This window comes from Arvicanthis niloticus, chromosome 29, assembly GCF_011762505.2.
Source record: "Arvicanthis niloticus isolate mArvNil1 chromosome 29, mArvNil1.pat.X, whole genome shotgun sequence".
NCBI classification, from domain to species: Eukaryota; Metazoa; Chordata; class Mammalia; order Rodentia; family Muridae; genus Arvicanthis; species Arvicanthis niloticus.
The window spans coordinates 24,220,945-24,246,810 of NC_133437.1; the positions used below are offsets into that span (position 1 = coordinate 24,220,945).

The window sequence follows — 25,866 nt, forward strand, 5'->3', positions numbered from 1 at the left end:
TTAATTTTTAGTGACTAACAACTTAGCAAAAGTAAAACATTACACTTCTGACGGGTCTGGGCTTTACAACCAGTTATCAAATTTTCTATAGCTAACCTTTGAGTAGCTGGCATGTTATTTCACATTCCTCTCACTGGGTCCCAATGTCTTCCATTTGCCTAATATTTATGTAATGTTTTCAAAAACACAATCATGTAAGTATAGGAATACAAATTCAAATTAAATATACTTGGTCCCTGTCCTCGACAAACTCATGATTAAAGAAAAACATGTTAACTATACATAAAACTACCTGTATACTACCATAAATATTACAGTAGAGATGACTTGATGTGCTTAAAAACATTGATCACCGTATTACTCCTAATGTAACAGCCCTCTCTCCTCACCCAGTAATGGGCCCACACATTATTTGACAGCTGGTTAAAAGGAATGCTTTTCTTTTAAAGATTTATTTTAAGTATATGTATGGGTCAGGGAAGATGAACACATCTGTGAGCCTCCAGAGGCCAGGAGAGGTTGCTGGGTCCATTTGAGCTGGAGTTAGTGTTGGGATCTGTGGTCCTCATGATCCAGCAACAAGAACTCTTAACTGCTGAGCCATCTCTCTAGGCCAAAGGAAATACAATTTAAATTTTCTGTTCAACTGCTGAGTAGGCTGAGTATAGCCCAGAGTTCATGTCTACAGGGCCCAAACTTTTATCACCAGAAGAGGGGACAAAACAGTGCCACTAAAGAAGATATTCTGTAGAGACACAGCCTGCAGCCTAGTTACTGGAAGTGACCTCATTATCAACTTGCCTTTACCCCAAGTGCTGTGGGAGAGGACACAGAGATGAAGCCCATGCAGCATTGCCACCTGTCCTTTACAAGCGAACTCTCCTCTGGTATTTTCTTGGTGGATACTGAAGCCTACATTCAGTATACTTACTTTGAACTTTCAATATTATTTAGTTAATATCAAGAATTCTACTAACTCATTTACCTTTAGACATTTGACATGCTATTATTAATCCTGAATAAATTAAAGGTAGACGCTCCTTTCCATTCACAAGTACAACATTACAGATTCAGTAATGGCACCTCTTCTTGGCTGATGTGCCGTAACATGACTTGAACCGTCTCCTACACCATCACTGCAGTCTATGGAAATCCTGAGTTTGTCTCAAATGACTCCAAGTATTCTAAATTCCTATACAAAACTGATCCAGAAACTCTGCTCAATGACCAGCTAAATGACTAGGAACTGAATGAGAACAGGAAACTGTAAAGCTCAGTGGGAGCATGAGACCACAGGTAAGACAAGGAGGCAAAGCGTGTTCCTCTACTTGACACCCGCTTCGTTAGAATGAAACAGGGTTTCTCTGTGCATCACTGGCTGTCCTTAAACTTGCTCTGTAGATCAGGTTGGTCTCAAACTCATAAAGACCCACCTGCCTCTGCTTCCCGAGTGCTGGGACTAAAGGCATGTGCCATCACCAAACAAAACAAAACAAAGCCAAGAACGGGCATACTGTAGCTGTAGTATGACTACTTATCACAAGAGGCCAGGAGTGAAAAGGAGAAAAAAGACAGAAGTGAGAACAGATGAAGAGAGGAGAAATGGATAGTGGTAAAGATAGAAATTAAAACCTTTGACAAAGGGAAATTATATAAATCATGGTTTTTTGCTTAAAAAAACCAATAACAACAACAAAAGAAAACCCTTAAATACAGAATTACCAAATATTCTAGCAAATCCATTTCTTATCTCCAAAAGAACTAAGAGCAGAGAAGCAGGGACTGAGGACATGGCTCAGCTGGTAGTGACCATGCCAACTCTGTAAAAGCCCTGGGTTCCACCTCCAGCACCACACACCTGTAATGCCAGCATTTGGGAGGCAGATGTAGGATAGAAATTCATGGCCATCCTAGGCTGTGGGTTCCACCTCCAGCACCACACACCTGTAATGCCAGCATTTGGGAGGCAGATGTAGGATAGAAATTCATGGCCATCTTAGGCTGTATTAGAAATAAGAGTCCAGTTTTAAAAGATGAGTTCTCTTGTGAAGGGTGGTGCTAAAAGTAAGAAAGAAGAGGGGAGGGGGAGAGGCTGAGGATACAGCTGGTGTAAAGTCCTAAAGGGAGGGGGAGAGGCTGAGGATACAGCTGGTGTAAAGTCCTAAAGGGAGGGGGAGAGGCTGAGGATACAGCTGGTATAAAGTCCTAAAGGGAGGGGAGAGGCTGAGGATACAGCTGGTGTAAAGTCCTAAAGGGAGGGGAGAGGCTGAGGATACAGCTGGTGTAAAGTCCTTGCCTCACATACACGAAGCTGTAGGTTCTATCTCCAACATTTTGTAAACCAGTTGTAGTAGCACATGACTGTAATCCCAGCACTGAAAGGTGGACACAGGAGGGTCACAAGTTCAAGGTCATCCTGGACTACACAGCACGGTTGTTTAAGGTCAATGTGTAATGTGAGACACATAAGACCCTGCCTCAAAAACAAAAACAAAAAAAAAAAAAAAGAAGAAAAGAGGAAAGAGATTGATTCTATCTTCTTTACCAACCACACATAGAAAACCTATCAAAGTGTTAATAGAAAACACCTGCTAAGACTTTTTTCAAATTAGTCAAAAGCTAGATTAAGTAGTTTACAGATACATGGATAAGCCATTTTCTATCATAGTTAACTGAGTCTTTTGTGGAGTAAGGACTATGACAACTGAGTGGTGGCAGACAGGCCACTTCTGCTGTGTTCCTTAAGATATTCACTAAGTGCCAACTAAATTACTTCTGACAGTGGATATTTAGAGAAAGAACTCTTCAGACTCTAATAAATCACTAAAAGAATAAATAATCATCTACTAAAGGGGTGAAGTGCCGAAAATTGAAAAAACAAAACACAAACTACCTCTTCCATTGTTTCCTCGATCTGAGCAGAAACTGGTTCAGGGGATCTGAGACCAACAGGTACAAACACTGGTGCTTTGTTTAATTCTTCTGGGGCAAGATGATAGGTTTCTTCCTCATAGTCAGAATCAAAATCCTCAGCATCATCTTCATCCTCTTTCTGAGAAGCCCGAAGAGTCACCAACATGGACTTGGAAGCTCTAGGTTCCTTCTTAGCAGTCTTACCTCGAAATCGTTTTGATCCACGCCCTTTGGTCACATTTGGTTTCATCTTCCTATGTGTTCTTTTCGCATTGTGATCTATCTCACACTCAGAGGCAGAAGAGAGAGTTGTTCTTCGATGTGGAACAGTCTTGGGATAGCTTGATTCTTTCAAAAGTTGTGGACGGCTGGATGTTTAACCAAAATAACAGTTATCATCATGTAAGTACCAGGATAATCTCAATGAAAGCCAGACTGTTAAAAGTAAAATTACAGTTCCAGCCACTACCTGAGCTAAGGATATAGCTGAGTGGTAGGTAGGGCGCTTACCCAGCATGGAAAGTCGTAAGTTCAACTCCCAGCAAGGAAAATCATGATGTTACACCATGTCATTTTATGACATTAGAATTGAACCCAGAGCCTCAAAAGTCATACCCAAATGTGTTTATGAACTGTATGCCTAGCCCAACCCATTCTTTTAAAAATAGATGCCATGAAAATAAGAAAGGAACTGACTACTATTTAGCATCTTATTTAGAGTGAATTCTTACTTATATATCTAGAAATATTCCAGAGTAAGGTTTTTTCTGCAAAATAAATTTTTAGTCCTGGCCTAACCATGATATGATGACTGAGATAAAATCACAAAATTGGAAATTAACTAAAAGAAAAACAATGAAAATGCATGGAACCAATCAATAATGACTATGAGATCCAACAGTGGTGCTGGTTTATCTTGTCCAGTACCTAGATTAGGAAAGTAATGCTTTTCAAGAACTTCGGTTCCTTCCTACTTTCTTAGCAATTATCAAAGTATCCTTTGCTACTGTTTACAGCCAAACTAGCACTAGCAGTCTAATTACCAAGGCAAGGCACACTATCTTCTGATCAGAAAAAAATATACATTGTTATAAATTTTAGACTTGTAAATAAAAAACAGTGCATTAAGTTAGAACTTCTTTAACAAATAAGTGCTCTTATTTCTACTCTGAGTCTCTAAAATAAAAAATTACCTAATGTGATTACTGAGACTCTGCTCTTCAAGCCCTGAAGAGGACGTGGGCTGCTCCTCGGCGGTCTCAGCCCTGGCACCTCCTGACGGTTCGGATGTTAGCCGAGCATCGTTTCTATCAGAACTGGACGCTTCAGAAGGTACACAGTCTTTTCTCACTGAGAACTCCAGAGGCATCTCTGTCTTTTTCTTAAATTAAAGAAAAAAAAGATAGTATTACCATGGACACAATGTATATCAATATGGGTTAGCAGTCTGGCCCAGTCTCCTAAACATGAAAAGCCACAGGTGGTCAATTTTCAAACTTGTATAAACTGTGATGACACTCCCTTTTCTGGGAAGTATGTGCAGCACAGAAGTGAGTTTTCACCATCGCTCTCCTGCATGACCTGACACAGCAGACTCACCTTTGCTTGCAGAGAAAGCTGGGTGTCACAGTCTTCCTTCTGCAGCAGGTGACCTTCTGCTGTTAGTGCTGTGCTCTCAGCTATCAGGCCTTTTTCTACACCTGGCTGCTCATCTTTATGGCGTGCTCCTCCTAAATGTGGTTTTGGCTTTTGAAGCCGTCTTCTCATCAGCAGTGCTGGACTAGGAACATACGGCTTATTTCCATGCCTAGAATGAAGTACAAATTACTGTGAAAACCAAAACTCTCCTTCAATGTAACAATATTAAACAATTCTGGAGTCAAACTTATGTTAAGTTCAAAGGATTATATATAAATTGGAAATAAAACAAAGCATGCAAAATGAAACATTGTTATTTTATACCTGAAACACAACATAAAAGCTTTTATAACTTAGATTTTCTGTATAGTCTGGGAAACAATTATAGTATTAATCTTTCTTTACTTTCATTCACTAGTTCTAGCCTGGTTTCATATAACTTTAATTTACAGAGAAAAAAATCAGATACAACATACTTGTCACAGCAGCTGAACATTTGTAACAGCACTTTAAATAAAAGCCTCAAATAGGCTCCAACATATGAACAAATAAATACACAATGCTCTTGTTTGACAGTCTATCATACCACATTCCTGACAGCTCTTGGGAAGATCTTGCAGTGTCTTAAGATGAACATAAACCAATTCAGGGAGAAAAAAAAAACCCAAAAAACAAACAAACAAACAAACAAACAAACAAACAAACAAAAAACCCCCATGGTTTAAAGATTCAAAGAAAGCCAAAGCTACCAAGGTAGCTGGAATACCTAAGGAGCTCTGGAAATGTCTCAGAAATTGGCTAGGATCTGAATTAGGATGCTCAAAAATAAATACAGGGATAGGAATGTAGCTCAGGAGCAGGTAACTAGCTAACACTGTAAGTCACTGGGTTCAATCTAAAATATAAATGTGTGTGTGTGTGTTTGTGTGTGTGTGTGTGTGTTTGTGTGTGTGTGTGAGTGTGAGTGAGAGAGAGGGGGGAGGGAAAAAGACAGAGATTATGTATAAGTGTGTGTTTGTGTGTGTTCACGCGCACTTTTTCAGCATCAGAAAGAGTATCTTTAGAAACAAGAGAATGAAAAGCTTTTCTGGGGCCCCCCCCCCCCCCCCCCAGGGCTGAGGATGTAGCTCAATAGTAGACCCATTAGGGTTCACCTACAAGGAAAAATGTCATTATAAGTGACTCTGAAAACATATTTAAGTGTAAGGGCTGGTGGCCCAGTGGCCCAGGTGGGTAAAGGCACTTGCCACTAAGTTCAATTCCCATAAGGTGAAGGAAGAGAACCAACTCCTGAAAGCTGTCTTCTGATCACACACCCCTAACCACAAAATAATGAAATAAAGATTAAAACATAGATAAGAATAAAATATTACTAAATTCAAAGGATGTAACAAAATTATGAGCCTAAAGATGAGGAACAAGTTGTGTTTGGGTTGTTTGTTTTTTTGAGACAGGGTTTCTCTGCATAGTCATAGCTGCACCTGAACTCAGAGAGATCCTGCATCCCAAGTGCTAAAATTAAAAGCAGAAGCCACCACACCCTGTACAGAATGAGGTAATTTTAAACCACTGCTGGAATAAGCTTCATCGAAGGACTACAGCTAAAACAGCTGAATTACAAACTCTGGTTTGCCTGGCCTATAGGCAAGTTTAATGCTAGCCTAGACAACTTGGCAAAATTCTCTCCAGAGAACAAAAAAATAGTATAACACTTGCCTGGCATAAAAAAAAAAGAGCCTGGGTTCAATCCATAGCACCAGAAAACACAACAGCAAGCTACAATGTCTTTGAATAAAACCAAGTATGTAACAATCAGAAGACTGTGTTTGACATGGTTCATGTTTTTCTCATGAAAACTAGACTCACCTTATCTGTTCATGTAAAACACTAGTTTTGTTAATACTTAAGTTTTCTACAGGAACCACATGGCCTTGACTGTCATTCACTTTGCACTCTGAAACTCTGGAGGACACTTCAACTGCAACTTCACTTTCAATGTGAGAAGAGGGTGCCTGAAAAGACAAAACTGAGTTAGTGAGATTTTTTAAATTTTGTTTTGTTTTTTGAGTCACGGTTTCTCTATAGTCCTGGCTGTCCTGGAATTCACTCTGTAGACCAGGCTAGCCTCAAACTCAGAGAGCCACCTGCCTCTGCCCCTAGAGAGTTGAAATTGAAGGTGTTAACCACCACCCCGTGGCATGTGACTTAATATTTAACCATAAAATGTCATCAAACATCCTAATTAAAAAACATGTATTCCATTTCTATTTCTCCTCTTTGGGATGCTAGGAACTGGACCTGGAAGATCTGCATGCACTGTCATTGTGCCATATGCCGACACCACTTAGCTTTTAAAAATGATGACCTGAACTGGGCATCCAGTATTCACAGTTTACAGCCAAAACAAGGTGGCCTAGTTCAAATCAAGAAATACAATGATTCATTACAGTCCGATGTAGGTATAATACTATAAAAGTGGGATAAGGACTCATTAGGACAGAGGACCTGAGTTTGGATCCCCAGCTCCTACATGAGGCAAGTGTAGCGGAGCACACCTGTAACCCCAGCACTGGAGAAAGGCGGACCGTGGATCCCTGGGGCTCATGAGGAGCCTGCAAAGCTAAAGCATAGCATCCAGGTTCAGTGGAAGACCCTGTCTCAAAACATAAAGGAATATACCATATACTATCCTTTGATCCACACCTATATGCACATGTGAACACAAGAAAATAAATATGTACACTCATCACATCCGCATACACCTGCTCTAAGAGTCACCAGTTATAAAATAATCTAATTTGTACTGATTAGTACTGGAGATGTAGTTCAATTTCATACCACATGCCCAGTGTGCACAAAGTTCGGTTTGATCCCCAACACCAAAAGTTTAATAGCTTTCGTAGTATATTTTGTTCAAATGGGGATCACAATCACTTTTAATCTAGGTTTCAACTTTTTAAAAAAATTTATTTATTCACTTTACAACGCATTATCAGCCCTTCCTCTCCTACCAATACCCCCTCACACAAGTCTTCCTCCTATCCCCCATCTTTTGAGAAGAGAAAGGCCCACTCTGTGTCAACCTGTCCCTAGGTTTTACCTTAACACCCAGAAAAAAGAACACAAACAATGACTAGTTAAAAAAATAACATTTTGATAACTTAATCTTTTTTTCTAATTCTAAAGGACTTACTAAGAAATTCATTAAGGGCCAGCAAAATGACTCAGAAATTCAAAGCAGTAGGTCTGACAGCCTGACTCCAATCCTCAGAACTTACATGATAAAAGGGAAGGACGGACTCTCACAAACTGTCCTCTGACCACGCAAGCGTATAGGTGAATGTTAAAAAAGAAAACTAAAAGCCTACATAAAGCTGGGCACAGCGGCACAGCCCTACAATCACAGCAGGCAGGAGGCAAGAGCAGGCAGATAAGAAATTGAAAGGCAGCCTCAGCCACACACTGATCGCAAAAGAAAGAGCAAGAAATTATAGTTAAGCAGAATGGAATGACAGTGTATTTCTGTCCTTGAACCACTCAGGAAGGTGAGGCCGAAGTAAAGGCTAGTCTCAGCTAAATAATGAGACACTATTTAAATGGGTAAAAGATTCTTAAAAGGGTTAAACTGCCAAACAAAACAGTATACACTGTTATTTACACAGTAAAAATGATATATCTGCTGTTTCCTGATAGAGGAGTTAGAAAGTTATAAACTCTTCAGAGCATACTAAATAAGAAATATGAAACAGAAGTTGGATTCATCACATATTAACTGAATAGAATGTGACAGGACAACATGAGGCTGAGCTATCATTTGCTGTCTCAGAATGCACTAAGGATCAATTAGTTACAGATCAATTCTCTCACCACCGTTGGGCATATTGTAATCTTGTCTTTCTGCAGCTCTGGTCCTTCATTCTCAGCTGTGCCTTCCACGTCACCTTTTTCTACTATTTGCCTCTGTCTGGCCTTTTGCACATTTGGTCTTGGTCTCTGAAGTCGACCCCTCACTGGGAGAGTATTTTGGACAACATTTTGCTTTGTTTCTTGTGTGACTGTATTCATCATCTGTGTCCTAAAAAAAGAACAAGGAGGAACAGAGGAAGTTTTACTACAAAAAGTTGGCAGCTACAAGAACATGTACCTTTAATTTCCTCTAATAAATTCCCATAAAATATTTCTTCAAATTATTCAAGAAAAATATCTTCTCACTACAGATATATATTATCAAAGGTGGGAAAACCATAGGAAAAGAAAAAAAGTTACTTCGAGATTGGGGATGTAGTCAAATGGAAGGAGAGGCCGTGCTAGTGTAGAGCCCCAGGTTAAACCTAGCACAGGAAAAAGGGGGAAAGAAAGGGGTGAGGGAGTTGGGCAGAGGAAGCTCATTTCAATTCTCAAATATTAATAAACGTATGTGATGTGCCTAATAACCAAATGTGTAAGAGTCAGATGACAGAATGGCAGAGGCCAAGAACAGAAGAAAGAAGAGGAGCTGAAGTTGCTGTTTAGTGAATACAAAGTTCCGTTTAAAGGCTTATGAAAAAGAAAACAGTGTTCTGGGATGGATGGATGGATGGATGGATGGATGGATGGTGGTGTTGCTCGTAAAACAGTAAGACAATGATTTATGGTTTATTTCACTGTGTTTGTACAACTAAAAATGGTTAAAAATGGTAAATTTTATTTTATGTATATATTTTGTCAACTTTTTAAAAGTCAAAGAATTTATAATACATATGCATATATATTTTTGGTGTACTACTTTTCATAAATCTTAAAGTTAACAATAAATAAATATAGCATTAAAAGGTATTCAATTCCATCTAATTTTCCATTTTAGGTGGCCTGCCCTATCAATTAGACCAATTATTCTCTATCTACTTTTTATTTTTTTTTTAAATAAAACGGTATTTCAAGGAAAAGCCTCTCTTATTTTAGATTTTTAAGGAAATATCACTGTTTACCCAATAGAAACAACTAAGCCATTTTCCTGGTTTTGGGTTAACTGAGAATCCTCTTTATGTTCACACGAGTTTGGCGGCGAAGGATCCTTTTCAGTCTGTGTACATGGTAGTATCACAGCTTCCTCCTCCTCATGACCTGATTTATCATTTTTTCTTGATGCCATTAGGGAAGGTACATTCTAGAAGTTTAAAAAGAAAAAAAAAATCACAGAGCATTAATTTAAGAATAAAGCATCCCATGCTTTGTAGATAACACGGTGTGCTATCTACCTCGCAGAACTTCTACTTCTACAGACTCATCTTACAAAACTATTTAAACAAGTATACAAATGTGCATGAATAAAGCTATGACTATCTTCCAAATATAAAAGATGAACAAAACACTGGAAATAAGATAGTAAGACAGTTTATCAATAGAAAATTGAATTTTCCTTTTATTGTTTTGGGAGGACATTGTTGGATATTGATAACAGGTCCTCATACATGCAAGAGAAATACTCTACCCACTGAACTAAATCTGAATTTCTTTTTCTTTCTTCCTTCCTTTTATTTGAGATAGATTGTATAGTTCTGGCTGGCCTGGAATTCAAGAGACTGACCTCCTTCTACCTCCCTAAGTGCCACCACGATGGAGACAGGTTCTCACTCTTCTGTCTATTTGCTAAACTTGCCTTGAACTGCAGCTCTCTTGCCTTATCCTCTTAAATAGCTAGAACTATAAAGTGCACACTGCAGCACGCCCAAGCTTAGCCTTATATATTCCAGTATACAACCACTTTAAAAAGCTTCTTCTTTGTACTAAGCCCAAAAGAGGTTTAAAATATTATGTGAAATGGAAATATCAGATGCTAAGGGATGATGGCATTATGGCATGTAATACTTATATATCTACATGGATACATTCACAACTGCCACATTAATTAGGGAGGAGAAAGAAATGGGATATAGGGATCTCATGTTTTAGAATACAGACATAATTCTCTGAATTAAAGATTTTGTAATGAAAAATATTACATAAAAAGTAGTTTTTCTATCAGACAGATGAGATGGCTCAGGCATTAAGTGCACTGGCTACTCTTCCAGAAGATGCAGGATCTACTCCCAACAAACCCATGGTGGCTCACAACCATCGGTAAAAGTCCAACCCCAGGAGATATGAGGCTTTCTTAGCTTCTGCGGGCACTGTGTGCATGGTGAAACACCCATACACATAAAATAAAACAGGAAAAGTAGCTTAACTTTTATAAAGTTGGAGAGTACAAACATAGAAAATTATTCTAAAATGCCAAATATGAATTTTAATTGTAAACGGTACTTTAAAATAAAATTCAATTTGGGGCTGTAGAGATGGGCTCAGCAGTTAAGAGCACTGGGTGCTCTGCTAGAAACCTTCCAGTTCATCCCCAGCAACCACATGATGGTTCACAACCATCTATAGTAATAAAATCTAACGCCCTCTTCTGGTGTTCAGACAAACATGCAGGCAGAGCATTCATACACATAAACAAAAAACTAAATGTATTCAATTTAGCCAGGCTACTTTCGAGACAGAAAGATGACAAGTTCAGGATTTCATAGTACAAGTTCAAGGCCAGCATGGGCAAACTTCATGAGAACCTATCTCAAAATAAAAGTTAAGAAGGCTGAGATCTATCTCAATGATAGAAAGCTGTCCTAACATCTGAAGGTTCCTAGGACTACAAGGACAAAACAAAAACAAAGAACCACTGATTTTAATATTAACATTTCAATTTTAATTCTGTTTAAATTCTGACATACAATCTGAACTTGTTATAAACCAAGTTAATGAAGTAAGTAAAATGTCTCCTTTAACTCATACCTAGCATTTCATTTTTCATGTTACCTTAACAACAGAATGAAATAAAGCAGCATTATTCCCATTTTTCCTTAAGAGGAACTTGTTACATCATCTGGCTATGGGACATAACCAGAACGTCACCAAATAGAGTCTAGAATACCTTAGATTCATTCCTAAACACACACCCACACCTGCCTACCAGACAACAGATATTTAACATCAACTATATGGAATGATGACAGTAAGCATAGGACAACACCATACACAGTAAAAATTATATAAACTTGCAATAGTTTAATAACCATGGTAACAACAAAAAAATTCCACAAACATAACTTCCACCTTATTCATCACTCACATGTTGAGAAGAGAGAGAATCAGCTTGGTCACTGTTCTCTTGCAACATGTCAGTCTCCATTCTGTATGCTTCTGATTTCTTCCCAGGTACACAATGCTCTGCTTCTATGGTTGCTCTCTTTAAAGCTGCTCTTGACAAGTTTGGTTTTGGTTTTTTGAATCGACTTCTCAGAAAAGGAGCTGGTTTAACTTGAAGTGGCTTCTGTTCTCGAGGAAGAGGTTTACTTCGGGAACAAGCATTAATAAACATGATTAGAATGTACTGAAGTATGAACGTGAGTGGAACTTAGGACAGCGTTAGAGACTGGCAGTAAGCTTCAAATTGCTTTGGTTTTGTTTTTACTCAGGGTCTTCCTATGCAACGTAGGCTGGCATACAATATGCTCTCTTAAGCCAGGCTGGCCTTCAATTCTCCTTCATTCTTTTGTCTCTACCTAACAAGTATGAGGACTGTGGATATGCACCATCATATCTGCTGCATTCTAATTTTTAAGGAGACAAAAAATGGAGCTATTCATTAAATTCTGAAAAACATTGTACTGTATAATCCAGGCCATATTCATTTCTGAATATGTGTTACATATAATTTGTTAATAAATCTCACCACTGGCTATCAAAGTGGACTTAATCCTCTCCCCTCATCTTCCATAAACTATCTTAAAACTTTTAACACTATCCTATACATATTATGGCTTGAAAGCTCACCTACTTTAACATAATCTGCAAATAGAACTTTACATTCTTTTTCTTTAAAGGCACAAAGACCTACATACTTGTACCTTAAATTAGGATGTGAAAACTGCTCTAGAACATCTGAAAGCTGTATCCCTTGGTCTGTTTCATGATGTCCAGAATTCTGTGAAGAGGAGTCCACATGAGGTAAATGACTAGATACATCCTGGTCACTAGTTTCTTTTTCTTCCAAAAGTGTAGGAATCACTGATATTTTACTGCTAATATTCTAGAGAAAAGAATCATAATATATCATCATAAACAGAAATTCTAGAAACATTTCACACATTTTAAAGAAAGGCTTATTTCTAAAACAGTGATTTAAAAATACAGAAGCTTGTTTTTAACTGTTAAATATAAAACCCACATATATTAAAATTTAGACCTCAGGAATGCCTTCCCTTCAGAAATGCCAATTGTATATTATAACTATTCTAAACCACAGATGCAATTACCTATATACACACATTAAAAAGAAATCCTCAAAAATGCTGTTGAGTATGAACTACAGACAAGAGGAATTTCTTACTAAAAGGTTTAAAAGTAGAGGCATTAATGTGACAGGGAGAATAAAAACATATAGTAAATAGAACTATAGTAAATAATTTTAGCCTATATTTATACTAAGGTTGGTACAAATTTACGCTAATTTCCTAAATACATTTTATCTAAATGAGTAACTTCAAACTGCTATTAAAATTAGTAACCTTCTCAAAATTAGAAAAACAATCTTTTGAATTTTTTAAGAGAATAAACAGGTGCTTCAAGAACTTAAAACAAAAAAAAAAAATTTAGGACTGGAAAAGACTTTAGATTTTTCTTAGAGATTTTAAGAATATTTGGATGTATGGGTAATGATAGAATTACTGAGGGAAATACATACTTTTCTATCCTGGGGAGGGCCAGTGCTGCTGTCACTCTTGCTCGGAATTACATCTGCCTCAGGCCGCCCTGAAGTATGTTCTTCTGGTTCACATTCTCTTGAGGAAACATCTATATTTTCTGTTTTTTCTAAGTCTGCCACCATTTCCTCCCCCACATGGATCTCTCCAGATGCACCCTCCCAAGAGACAGAACTCTCTCTTTCTGTTTCTTTCGAATCTCCATTCGTTTCCTCAATGGCAGTCTTCTCTCCTGAGACCAGGACCATGGAGGAGCCGTCTCCTTCTCCAGTGTGCTTCAGGCTAAGCTCCTTTCCTTCTACAGTGCTCGACTCTACTTCCACCTCCTCTCTGCACACACTGCCACATGGATCCTCCTTGCTGGCCAACTGTTCCACAGGAGTGCCTGCTGCCTCTTCTCTCTGGAAAGTTTCTCCTCCAATCTCTTCCAGGGGTGTTTCCATTTCACCCTTGGCTTTGGCCTCCTCTGCATCCTTTATTGGTGCAGATATTTCTTGTCTTTCAGCTTCCTCTGAATATGCCTCCCTTTCTTCAATGCTATCTGTCATATCTGGTGTGCTCTCTTTCATGGCCAACTCTTTTCCAGTTTCTTGCAAACCTGTCTCTGATTCACTAACTGGACTGACCTCCTTGGGGCCATTTTCCTGTAAAAATATTTCTTTTCTTCCAGTTTCACCCAAATTTGTGCAAATTTCTCCAGTGATATCAATCAGCTCTGGCACCTTCTCCATAGAAGAAGTCTCATTTAAAGATGCTTTCAAACCTGCCTCCGTTTCCATAGGGATGTCAATCATTTCTGCTCCCATCTCCCCTGGGCAAGTATCTCTTCCAATTGTTTCCAAACCTGTCTCCATTTCCATAGTGACATCCGTCATTTCTGACATCTTCACATTAGAAGCTGTGTCATTTCTGCCACTGTCTTTCACATCTGACTCTGAGTCCTTGGTGGAAGCAGCAGTAAGAGGGGCAGCAGGTACACTTGGTACCTCCTCCCTCGGGGAAGGGTCTGCTCTTGGAATGTCTTCCCAAGTTGCCGTTATTTCTCCAGAAATAGGCGTCTCCTCTGGTATCCCTTCTTTAGAGGATATTCTTCTTCTTCTTCCTGCATTTGGTTTTGGTTTCTGAAATCTCGTCCTTACAACTGGGGCTTGTTTCAGTTTATTTCCTTTATTACCTTCTTGAATACTTTAAAAAAGAGAGAGAAAAAAACAAAGATGAAAAGATACAAATTTTAATCCAGATTGCCAGCTGAACAGATTACAGGTATGAAATACCTATAGAAACACTAAAAACTCTCAAATTTTAAAAAAGACAGATTTGCCAGGCAAAGTGGCACTTGCCTTTAATTCTAGAACTCAGGACATAGGAGCAGGACAATTTCTGTGACTTTGAGGCCAACTAGTCTACAAAGTGATTTCCAGGACAGGCAAGCTTATATAAAGAAACTCTGTCTCAAAAGACAGATAAAACTTTAAAGGACATATAAGAACCAGCACACACACTTGATCCCAGCACATGCTAGGTGAAATTTACTGGCTTGCTTCCCCTGGCTTATAGAACCCAGGGCTACAGCCTAGAGATGGCACCACCCACAATGGGCTGGGCCCTCCCCCACTGATCACTAATTGAGAAAATGCCTTGCAGCTGAATCTCATAAAGGTATTTGTCTCAAATGAAGATCCTTTCTTTCTGATGACTCTAGCTTGTGTCAAGTTGATACATAAAACCAGCCTATACAATCACATATGACAGATCCTTCAGAATAAGACACGCTTTCAAACTATATTTAATTGAGGTATTTATAGCTAACATGAACTTTAATAGCTGATAATATTAAGTAAAAATTTAATACTAGTGATGGAAGACTTTTGTTTATGATTCTTTTCACTTCTACAAAGTAACAGGTAAGACAGAACATGTGTGCTATGATGGTGGGGAGTGCAATACTGAGAGTTAAAGGGTTAAGTTTGGGTTGGGTTTGAGGAAAATGAAATGACTAGATTAACCAAAACTAAGAAAGTATAAAAAAAATTACAGAAATCCACTACTTTGTGAGCTAATTTTTACACACACACACACACACACACACACACACACACACTTTTAATATAGACACCTTCTATGGGCAGACAATGCTTTCCTGAGGACAAGGCTTATTAAATGAAAAGTCTCAGTGCCAGATATGAGATACTTTGAGTTACTGGGCAGGAAGGCTTCTGCGGCCGCTCAAACAACAGACGCTATCACCATTGCTCTTGCTTGTTCACCATAACTCGATGGTAAGATCCTATTGCTGAAGACACAATACACTCTTGGTTGCAGGACATAGAAAAATCAAACTGGAACTAAGCAGAAAACCTCCTCCCTGCTGCCTACTTTTCATAGTGTGGCAAGATGCTATGCAAACACCGGAGAAGAAAGTCATCAATGGTCTAACCCAGGGAACCCTGAAGCTACAATATTGACCTACCAGGCAAGGTGTGTCCACTGGTACAATAGTGTCATAAAGATATATGTGTGTGCGTTCGCATGCATGTGGATATGTTCATACACCAAGCATGTGTGGGAAATAATCTCTTTCTGACTGGATCTGAGGCCTCCATAACAGGAGGGAATTGATGCTTTGTACTATAAACCTGTTCAAAAGCCCCTCCCTGAGGAGGTTATGGCCCAGCTAGGAACCTTATACTGTTGTTTCCCTAAACAGATATGGAATCTGACTATCTTTTGAGTATTTGTGCTGAGACTTGGTATTAGGGCTACTCTCAACCTTGGGCAGAGAAGTTTCTTTCTGTATTGGTTAACAGGTAATTCAGAGACTCATATCTAGTCAAAGTGTTCAAAATAAGACTGTTGAGTGCTACACCGAAAATGTGACATATGTATGAACCCCCTTAAGACTTGGGGACATTATGGAAGAGGGGGTAGAAAGAATGGGCGAGTCAGAGGATGAGGAAAAGTGCTGTAAAGTACTGTCTCCTGGACATGGCATGGCCGTCAGCACAGCTATGGCCAACTGCACAAGACTAAGCTCACAAGACCAGTTAGCATTTCCAATAGGCAGCACTAACGAGACTCATTAGGTTACCAAAAATAAGTAAACAGAACTGGGATATACATGAGGATAGAAACACAGGGGTGTACAGCTCGGGAGGAGGCTCTCTGGAGCAGATACAATCACGTATATTACATACATGAATGACAAAGAATACTGGGCCCCAAGAAAGCTCAGCAGGTAAAGGCCCCTGCCACCAGGCCTAATGCCCTGGCCCTACATTTATCATGAAAGTGGACAAACTGACAGACAAGAATAAGCCAAGAGGTGTGCATACATCTGTAATTCCAGTACCAGAAAGGAAAGGAGTATAGGAACAGGAAGTTTTTGGCCATCCTCGGTTACATAAGCTTGAAGCCAACCTGAACTACATCAAACCGTTTCAAATCACGTCCAAATACAAACATATATTCCCTTGAAGTAAAAAGGATTTTAAATATCCTAGAGTAAGTTTCAAAAAAACATGACTTGATCTAAGAATCTTTAATGTACTCTTCCTTCTGAGACTCCTTCCCTTCTCTAAGAGAATCTTCAACAGAACAGTGTTGAGTTGAGAAAATGTGAAACTGCCTATTATCTATACACAGTCACAAAATTAAATAAAACTGTTTCCAGGGTTCCTGGGTGTGTAAAGGTCAGAAGTACCACATGGTAAATCAGTAAACACGTTGCCTTTACAGAGGGAAGTTTTGGAGTGGTGCTGGACCAAACCTTTAAACCTAGTACTTGGGAGGCAGAGCCAGGATCTTTGAGTTTGAAGCCAGCCTGGTCTACAGAGGGAGTAGCAGGTCAGCCAAGGATATACAGAGAGACCCTGCCTCAGAAAACAAACAAACAAAAAACCCCCAAGAACAAAAAAAAACAAAGGGAGGCATATGGTGTACGAATCCAGCTACATTGGGAAGTGGTGGCAGGAGGAGGAAGTTCAAGGTCACCCTCGTGTATAGAGTGAATGCAAAGCCACTCTGGGTTACACAAAACCCTCTCAAAAAATAAAACAAGTAAATAAATAAGTAAATTAAAAACATTAGCCAGAGTGCTAAAACTCAATAAACACTTAAAAACTTAGTTTTCTTCTAAGACACCAAAATTAAAGGAGTCCCATTTAAATCTAGATAATATAAACACAAAATCAGTCAGTCAGATAAATAAAATCTATTATCTGAGATGTGTAACATGGACTAGAACTAGAACTGTACAGGGCACATTGGTAGTTAAATAGCTAAAGGACGACTACGAAGAAAAAAATAGATAATGGAAGGAATTCTTAAAGTGAAGAAAACCTAGCTAGCCTTTAGTTCAAGTTAGAAGCTATTTAAATAGCTCTAAAAAGTACATTGTAGGCCAGACTTGAAATGTAAATGTTAAATGTTAATGTTAAATGTAAACGTTAGATACATGGAAGCCCATGTTGTTACCTCTGCATCTACGTACTTCAAATATTACCATACTATACGCATCCTAATAATTCCATCAATCTAGTTTGGTAAAATCACAAGTAAAATAATAAACAGAAACTCTGTCTATGAGAAGGGTGAATTCTACATCTATTGACCTAATTTTAGAAAATCAAACACTACCAAGAAGTAACATTCTTATTTGGAAATAGACACCTAATTAACATACACAGTAAGTGAAAACGATATTCCTATTAACAAAGATCCTAGTTTATATTAAATAGCTTTCTTCAAGCCACCTATAACTTAAGAACTTATATGAAAGCTATGACATAATCATCTTTGAAAAGTTATTTTTAATTAATTAAGTTATTTATATATTTTTTAATGTAGGAGAGCTCTATCTGCATGTACACCTACAATCCAGCATAGGGCACCAGATTCCTTTATAGACAGTCGTGAGCCGCCATGTGGTTGCTGGGAATAGAACTCAGAACCTCTGGAAGAGCAAGCAGCCAGTGTTCTTAACTGCTGAACCATCTCACCAGCCTGAAAAGAATTATTCTCAAACACTTTTTAAATAAAGTCATATATAATGACAACTTGCAATTACATTATTTGATATGAATGTGCATGAATGCACATGGAGCTCAGAGGACAACTTACAGTCATCAGTTCTCTTGTTTTGTCCCATGAGACCCAGAGATAGAAATCAGGTCATCAGACTTGACAGCAAGTACATCTTTATCCAGCGAATAATCTTGCCAACCTGGCCAACCCTTATCCCCCTTTTGTAAAAAAGCTTTATTATTAATTTATATGTCTGTGTGTTTACATATACCACATGCATTCTAGGGCCCACAGAGGCCAGAGGGCATTATATGCCTTAGAACTGGAAATGCATCAGTTATGCTGGGTGGTGTGGTGCTTAGCATGGAAGCTGGCTCCCCTGCCAAGAGCAGTAAGCAATCTTAACAGCTGAGCCTTCTCTCTAGCACCTTAAATATTTTTATACACAATATAAACTGAGACGCACAGAGGCAAGGTAGTTTTTGTAGAGTCAGTGAGATGGCTCAGGTGATGTGCTTCCTTCCAAGCCTAATGACCTGAGTTCCATCCCCAGGAAATGGGGATGAGAGGAGAGAACTGACTGCCAACGTTGTTCTGCCCTCCACATGCATGCTAGGCATGCATGCACTCCGCCTCTCCTCAAACATAGTAAGTAATAGCCTGATTAGTTTAAAACTTACTGAACTCTAAAGCCATACTGAAAACTTCAAAATATGTAACTGATAAAACAATGCTTACCTTGGGCATTCATTAAGAACCTTGGGCTGATCAGACTGCATATTTTCAAAAGGGTCCTTTTTTTCAGGCTGTGACACAGTATCTTCACATTGCAAGTTTTTATGTGACTCATTTCCCATTTGTGGAGGAATCTGAATAACAAAGTTCATCATATTTTACATTTCAAAATAAAATGCAAACCTTTTAAAAATTTTACTGAAAAATACATCTCAGCCAGGGTTAGAGGCACATAACACTTCCTGCATTACAACACTTGGAAGGTAAATGCAGGAGGCTACAAAGAGAATTTAAGAACAACCCAACTACAAAAGATCCCATCTCATTTGAGTAAAAGTAAAATGTTTTTTAAAAGTGACAAAATTATAAAGTAAGTTGAAAACACAGTTTAATGTTTTTCTTTAAGCTATCTTAGAAAAATTCCCTAAGCTACCCCTTTACCATGTCTCAGAGTCCTATTCTTGTCTGTCCACTCATAAAGCAATGTTTCAGACTCCTCCTCTTCCTTCTCCTCTATTTCAGTCTGTTTCCATCTTATTAATCAGAATCCTCCAGTGTTTACATTTCTAAATACTTATTATTATAAGTACATTAGAAAATATAAGAAATATAACAAAAGACAAGGATAGTGATGTAGCTCAGTTGGTAAGAGTGCTTGCCTAGCATGCACAAAGCCCTTGGTTCAATCCACAGCATCACAGAAAAAAACAGGCATGGTGGCCTAAGCCTACATTCTTAGCATTTGGGTGGAGGGAAGAGGATCAGAGTTCAAGGTAATCCTCATTTACACAATAAGCTGGAAGCCAGCCAGGGGCCTGTCTAAATATATAATTTATTATGTAATTATATATTATATATTACATTATATATATTTAGTGAAATAAATGATTTAGATTCTGACTGAAATATTAAAAAGAAAATTATAGCAGAAAGAAACCAAATCTTAAGTCATAACTTTGATAACAGGGAAAACATGTTAACAGGGAAAAACCAAGTCCAAATATAGAGTACAATGAGAGTATACCAATATTTAGACTCTGACTGAAATATAAAATATATATATATATAAAAGAGTCGAGTGCGATGCTTTCTTCAATGACGTATATAATAATCTATAATTCCATGAGCCAGGGGTAGAGTTCAGTAGTGAGAATACCTTCTTAGCAGGAAAGAGATCTTAGGTTTGGTGTTTTACATACCACAAGCACCCACGACGGTGCATGCACACAGACAATTCGCTATCTCTGTTTTTGGAATTATACTTGAAACACTGCCAGTATTTTGTTTAAGCCAACGTTAAAGTTCACATATAAGACTATCTTTTGACAAGGAGGCTGAGAATGTGGCTCAAGAGCACAGTGCTTGCTTAAGAACCAGGGTGAAATCTCAGGCACAGGGAAAAACAAAGTCCAAATATGGAGTACGATGAGAGACTCTGACTGAAATATTAAAAAGAAATATAAAAGAGTCGTGTACAGTGCTCAAATATCTAAAACAATGTAAGTAACATAAACAAAACTCCTCACTATGAGATTTCATACACGAGCTTATTTTAAAAGAAGAAAAGGCTTAAAGTAAGGCTTATATACTTGCTCAATAAATGTTATCAGAGTCAATCTACTCACCACAACACAGGATTCATCTTCACTCTTCTCTGCATGATCCCCACCTTTGTCCTGTGAGGTGAGATTTTCTTTTTCTGCAGCTTTCACTACATTTGGCTTTGGTCTTTGCATTCGACTCCTCAGTAGTCGGGTAGGTCTTAAGACCTTTGCCTGACTCTCCTCCTGGACACAGGAGTTTTTACTCAAACTATAATCACAAAGAAGTGAAAATAACAATTACAGCAAAGTCACAACATTGCGTGGTTACATAAATAAGCAAATCGTGTTAAATACAAAATACTTTCCAACTATCCTCAAGAACATCTTGACAGATATTCACCATACATCTACACTCTACAGACAGTCCTGGAAGCCTAGCTACAGAAACCATGAACAGATACCACCTCATCCCCTCCCAACAGACCAATCTGCTTATGCCAATATGCCTTCCCTATCATCGATGATGAACTGAAACCTCTCTGAATATCTAAGTGAAAAGTAGAACTTGCTCTGACAGCAGCTGGTAAGAAAATCAAGCACTATCACCACCCTTTTCTGTACATTCCATATAAATATATAAATCATACCCACCCCCCCAGCCAGACCCTGTGCATAAAAATGAAGAAACACCTGGATACGTGCAAAAAATCCTTTGAGAAAAAATAGGTGAAAACCTTGAGGAAAGACCCTGATAAACACCTTAGCAAAATGTTGTGCAGTAAGCAGTGCTGTTGACTCTTACAGACATAATTGTTATAGACATCTGAATGACAGGTGATATTAAGGTTCTCAGGAGAATCAAAGAGAAATGCTATCCTGTGCCTCAATTCCCATCTGAGAAAATGCAATTTGGTGTATTCATTAATTTTGCACAGTAAAGCCGTCCTTAAAAAGCATCAAAATTTCACTTTAAAAATGGAAAAACCTGTATCTGGCAAACATGTGATACTACTACTTCTTTCAGGACATCACCGTTTAATGCCAGAGAGTTAGTACTGACTGACAGACTGGCACCCACTGAACAGCCCAGAATCTACTATCACAGCCATATTTGAAGATCAACTGTCCTACTGAATTAAATAGTCCTTTACAAGTCAAATCACCCACAAACATATCTTATTCATTTATTTGACAAGACTTATTAGTAAATTGAAGGAAGCACAAAACTGCTAATTCAATGGTATGATCACTTAAAAACTTTATTTACTTATTTTTGAGACTAGTCTCCTGTATGAGGCAGTAGCCTCAAAACCACCCTGTGGATGAGGATAACCTTGAACCTTTGATTCTCTCACCTCTATCTCTCAAGTGCTGACATCACAAGCATACGCCACCACGCCTGGTTTGTGTGTGGCTCCTGACAGAACCCAGAGCTGTGTACCTACATGTCAGGCAATCAGATAAAGCCCTAGCTCTACACACACCCTCATTTCTATCTATAACACCAAGCACAAAGAACATTAGTAAAAATTCCTAATACCTATAATGAAAATAGACTTAATGAACAACAGTTGAAAATTCCGACGTTATTAAAAACAAAAACAAACAAAAAAATGATAATTACAACCATTCCTGAAGGTCATTTCTTCCCAAGTACTCACTCAGACGCAGTTTCAGCACCTGGACTCTCTCTGTCTGTATTCTCTGTGACAAAATTTTCAGATTCATTCACTCTTTCCTTTTCCATGTGAGTCTGTAAATGTAATTTTTTACATTTAAGCTAATTACAATAAAATGTTCCACTGAATGGGAATTAAAAACAAACTAATCTTGAATGCTTTATATTTATAACAAGGCAATTTTCTAAAAATTCTAAATACTGATGGAAATATTAGAAAACACATAATCTTACAAATTGTTAGAAGACACTTGCCAACATCAAGAGTAATTAAAATATTGATATTCTTTGACCATGAATATCATCTAAAACTATTTTAAGAAAGTAACTGAAGAGATCAGGTATCTTTAATCTCAGCAGTTGGGAGGCTGAGACAGACAGATCTCTCTGGGTTTAAGAACCAGCTTGGTCTACTCAGGCAAGCCAGAGCTTGCCTCAAAAAAAAAAAGCAAAACAACTGAGAGGTCCAAAGGGAAAGATCCTTGCCAAAGCCTCACCACCTGACTTTATCTCTAAGAAACCATACTGGAAAGAGAAAACCAACTGCCTAGCAAGATGTCCTGTGGTTCCACCCACACACAAACTATGGAATTAAAAAAAAAAAATTACCTAAAGTAATGTAAAAACATGTAAGTATTAAAATATTTACCACAATATTATAAAACACAGCCTACATTGTTGGCTTACGTTTTCCAATAATGGAGGAATAATTAAATAAATGCAGTGATATTACATTGCTAAAGTTAATAAACATGTTTTCTAAAGATATTTAAATAGCACTGAAAAGAAGTTTATGAAATTTTAAATGCCGAAAGAACAAAATGAATAAAACCTGAGAGGTCCTGAATATATATGGTTCAGTGTGGAAATGCTTGTGTCTCACAGTCTATAGCGTTAACCTTGGCTTTTATCCTCCACACCAAAGGAAGAAAAACAGAAACTTGAAAAGATGCAACTAGAGCAGTTGCATTTAGATAATAAAACTCTATATAAAATCTGGGCTAGCATAATGGCTCAGTGGGTCAAAGAACTAAACACCAAACCTGATGACATGAGTTTAATCCCCCAAACCACAGAGAGAGAATCAAGTACTGTAAGCTGTCCTGTGACCTCCATGTGTATGCTGTTGCCTCCTCCACAAATAACTAAATGTTTACGTAAGTTTCTATTGTACCAGATTGTAAGGATTTAACATTAAAAGGATTATAAGAAATAAAGACATAGCTCAGTGGAAAGGCACTTGCCTAGGTTTGAGTCCCAGAACTGTCAAAAAAAAAGCATATAATAAATATTTCAGCACGATCAAGATGAAAGTCAATGGTAGAGTACTTACCGGTACCTGTGAGACTCTGAGTCCCATATATGACAATTAAAATAAGGATAAAAGAAAAAACCTAAATAGCATTTTAAGTGTTTTAGAAAACATTTAAAATAATTTTAAGGCTATAGCTCACAGAGATATAAACATAAGACCTATTTTTAAAAGACTCATTTTGTTAATTACCTATGCCTACTAGCATGCCTATGGATGACTATGTAGAGGGAACTCAGAGTCAGGAGGAGGAGGCAGGTCCCCCTAAGCTGGGATTACAGAAGGTTGTGAACTACCTGATGTGAGGGCTAGGAACAAAATTCAGGCCCATTCAAAGAACAGCACATGCTTTTAACTGCTGGGCCATCTCCCCAACCTAAGATCATGTGTTTAATGCAAATCACAAGCTAGAAACTTTCTTTTAGCACTACATAGCACCAGCCATAAAAACATTTTGAACAATACTTTGAAACCATCATCACAAAACTAACAATTTTTTTCATAAGAAAGCTGTTTGCCACACATGGTATCCATCCCCTTAATTCCAACACTCTGGGGATCTTTGCAAGTTCTAGGCAAGCCTGGTCTACATGATTTGATTTATAGGCCAACCAGGGCTACAGAGTGAGACCCTGACTCAAAAACAATAAAACCCTACTTACAAAATTATTTACTAATGTTAAAACACAAAAAACGAAAACCTCTGGGCCCAGAGAGATGACTCCATAAGAAGGGTGCTCATCAGCCCAGCGCTGGGAGGACGGAGACCAGCAGAGCCCTAGAACTCACCAACAGAAAGGAAAGAAACCTTATCTGAAGGAACAAGGCAGACGGCTCCTGAGAGATAACACTGATGCTGACCTCTGACTTCTACATACATGTGCACATATATGTGCCCACAAAGATGCAGGAAACACAAACGTGCAATCACATACACGAGAAATATTTTGAACAAAAGTTTTACACAATTAAAAGAGAGCTGGGAGATGTAGGTCTGTGGTAAATGTCTGCCCAGCATGAGCTCGGTTTAATCTCTAGCACCACAAACAAAAAAGCAAAAAAGAAAAAAGAAAACATTTAATTTATCATATTTGAGATTTCTTTTCAAATGTTATAGCCTATATTCTAAAGAAAACATATGAAACAGACTAATAAAAACAAATATAATTTTAGGTTTTAATATTTTCCTATCAGTATCAGTGACTTGAATTACAAGCTAAAAATTTTATTTGTAATTACTTAGAAAGTATTTTATACTTTGAATTTCCACATACTCTCTTAAGCCACACCTTCTCAGCTGCAGGTTCTGAAGGTGAGTTCTTGTTCCTTTCATCTTGTCTGTCTTGTGAAACAGCTGATCTCTTCCCAATTGCCCTTGATAGATTAGGCTTAGGTCTCTGGAGTCGACTTCTTGATTTTGGTTTGACAGTTTCTGTCTGTTCAGTCTCTCTTAAAAAAAAATTTTTTTTGAATTACAACCAACATACAGTCATAATCAAATAAAGCTTTTCTAAAAAGCTAGAAAAAAAGACAGCTGGAACTTAAAAGAGTTCCTTAAAGCTTACTGAGGATTAGAATAACAAAGAAAACTGAAAAATAGATTTATTCTATCAGATGTTAAAAATACACCATCAACATCAGTAATTAAATACCAATAGACTTATAAACACGTAAATAAACATAATAGAAAGTTACTCCAAAACAGTTAGGATTTTAGAACACAATAGAGATCGTCTCTCAAACAGAAAAGTTGAAATGCATAAACAGAATTTAAAAATGCATGTTTGGTAGTACTTTAAACTCAGCTCTCAGGAGGAAGAGGTAAGACCTCTCTAATTTTGAGAGCAGACTGAAATACGCAGCAAGTTCCAGGACAGTCAGCACTACACAGCAAGACCCTTTCTCAAAACACAAAAACAAATAAAATAAAATAAACATTAGAAAAGACTAACAAATAAAATAGAGCCGGCTCCATCTCTTGTCTATGCTGATAATATGTTCCTAGTAGATCAAACATTTAACTGAAGACTCAGAAAACAAGAAAAATTACTTTATGAACTTGAGCAGAAGTAAATCTAAGATTTCATAGAAAGTGAAAACTATTTAGAAATCTGATAATGTAAAACCGAAGGCTAATGTAAACCTGGAGGCTAGAGAGATGGCTCGTAGATGAAGGCATTGGCCATCAAGAGACTGATTCCTGGAACCCACATGATAGGAGAGCACCAACTCCCAAAAGCTGTCCTC

The 25,866-nt window shown here is 38.0% G+C and overlaps 1 protein-coding gene across 4 annotated transcripts in view; it reads right to left on the reverse strand.

The window, feature by feature from the left end:
* Positions 1-25,866, reverse strand: part of Bdp1 (BDP1 general transcription factor IIIB subunit) — a 92,817-nt gene that overhangs the window by 33,129 nt on the left and 33,822 nt on the right. For 2 of the 4 annotated variants that reach the window (XM_076927281.1, XM_076927280.1), the window contains exons 13-25: positions 24,909-25,068; positions 22,291-22,382; positions 20,711-20,897; positions 19,089-19,219; positions 13,310-14,513; positions 12,474-12,655; positions 11,696-11,918; positions 9,519-9,697; positions 8,419-8,626; positions 6,418-6,563; positions 4,513-4,720; positions 4,107-4,294; positions 2,894-3,281 (exon numbers count right to left, since the gene is read on the reverse strand). In XM_076927281.1, the coding sequence (XP_076783396.1) occupies positions 2,894-3,281; positions 4,107-4,294; positions 4,513-4,720; positions 6,418-6,563; positions 8,419-8,626; positions 9,519-9,697; positions 11,696-11,918; positions 12,474-12,655; positions 13,310-14,513; positions 19,089-19,219; positions 20,711-20,897; positions 22,291-22,382; positions 24,909-25,068 (3,496 nt within the window). Of the gene's footprint in view, positions 1-2,893; positions 3,282-4,106; positions 4,295-4,512; positions 4,721-6,417; positions 6,564-8,418; positions 8,627-9,518; positions 9,698-11,695; positions 11,919-12,473; positions 12,656-13,309; positions 14,514-19,088; positions 19,220-20,710; positions 20,898-22,290; positions 22,383-24,893; positions 25,069-25,866 lie in introns of all 4 variants that reach the window. The other 2 variants (XM_076927279.1, XM_076927278.1) reach the window with 1 other exon arrangement.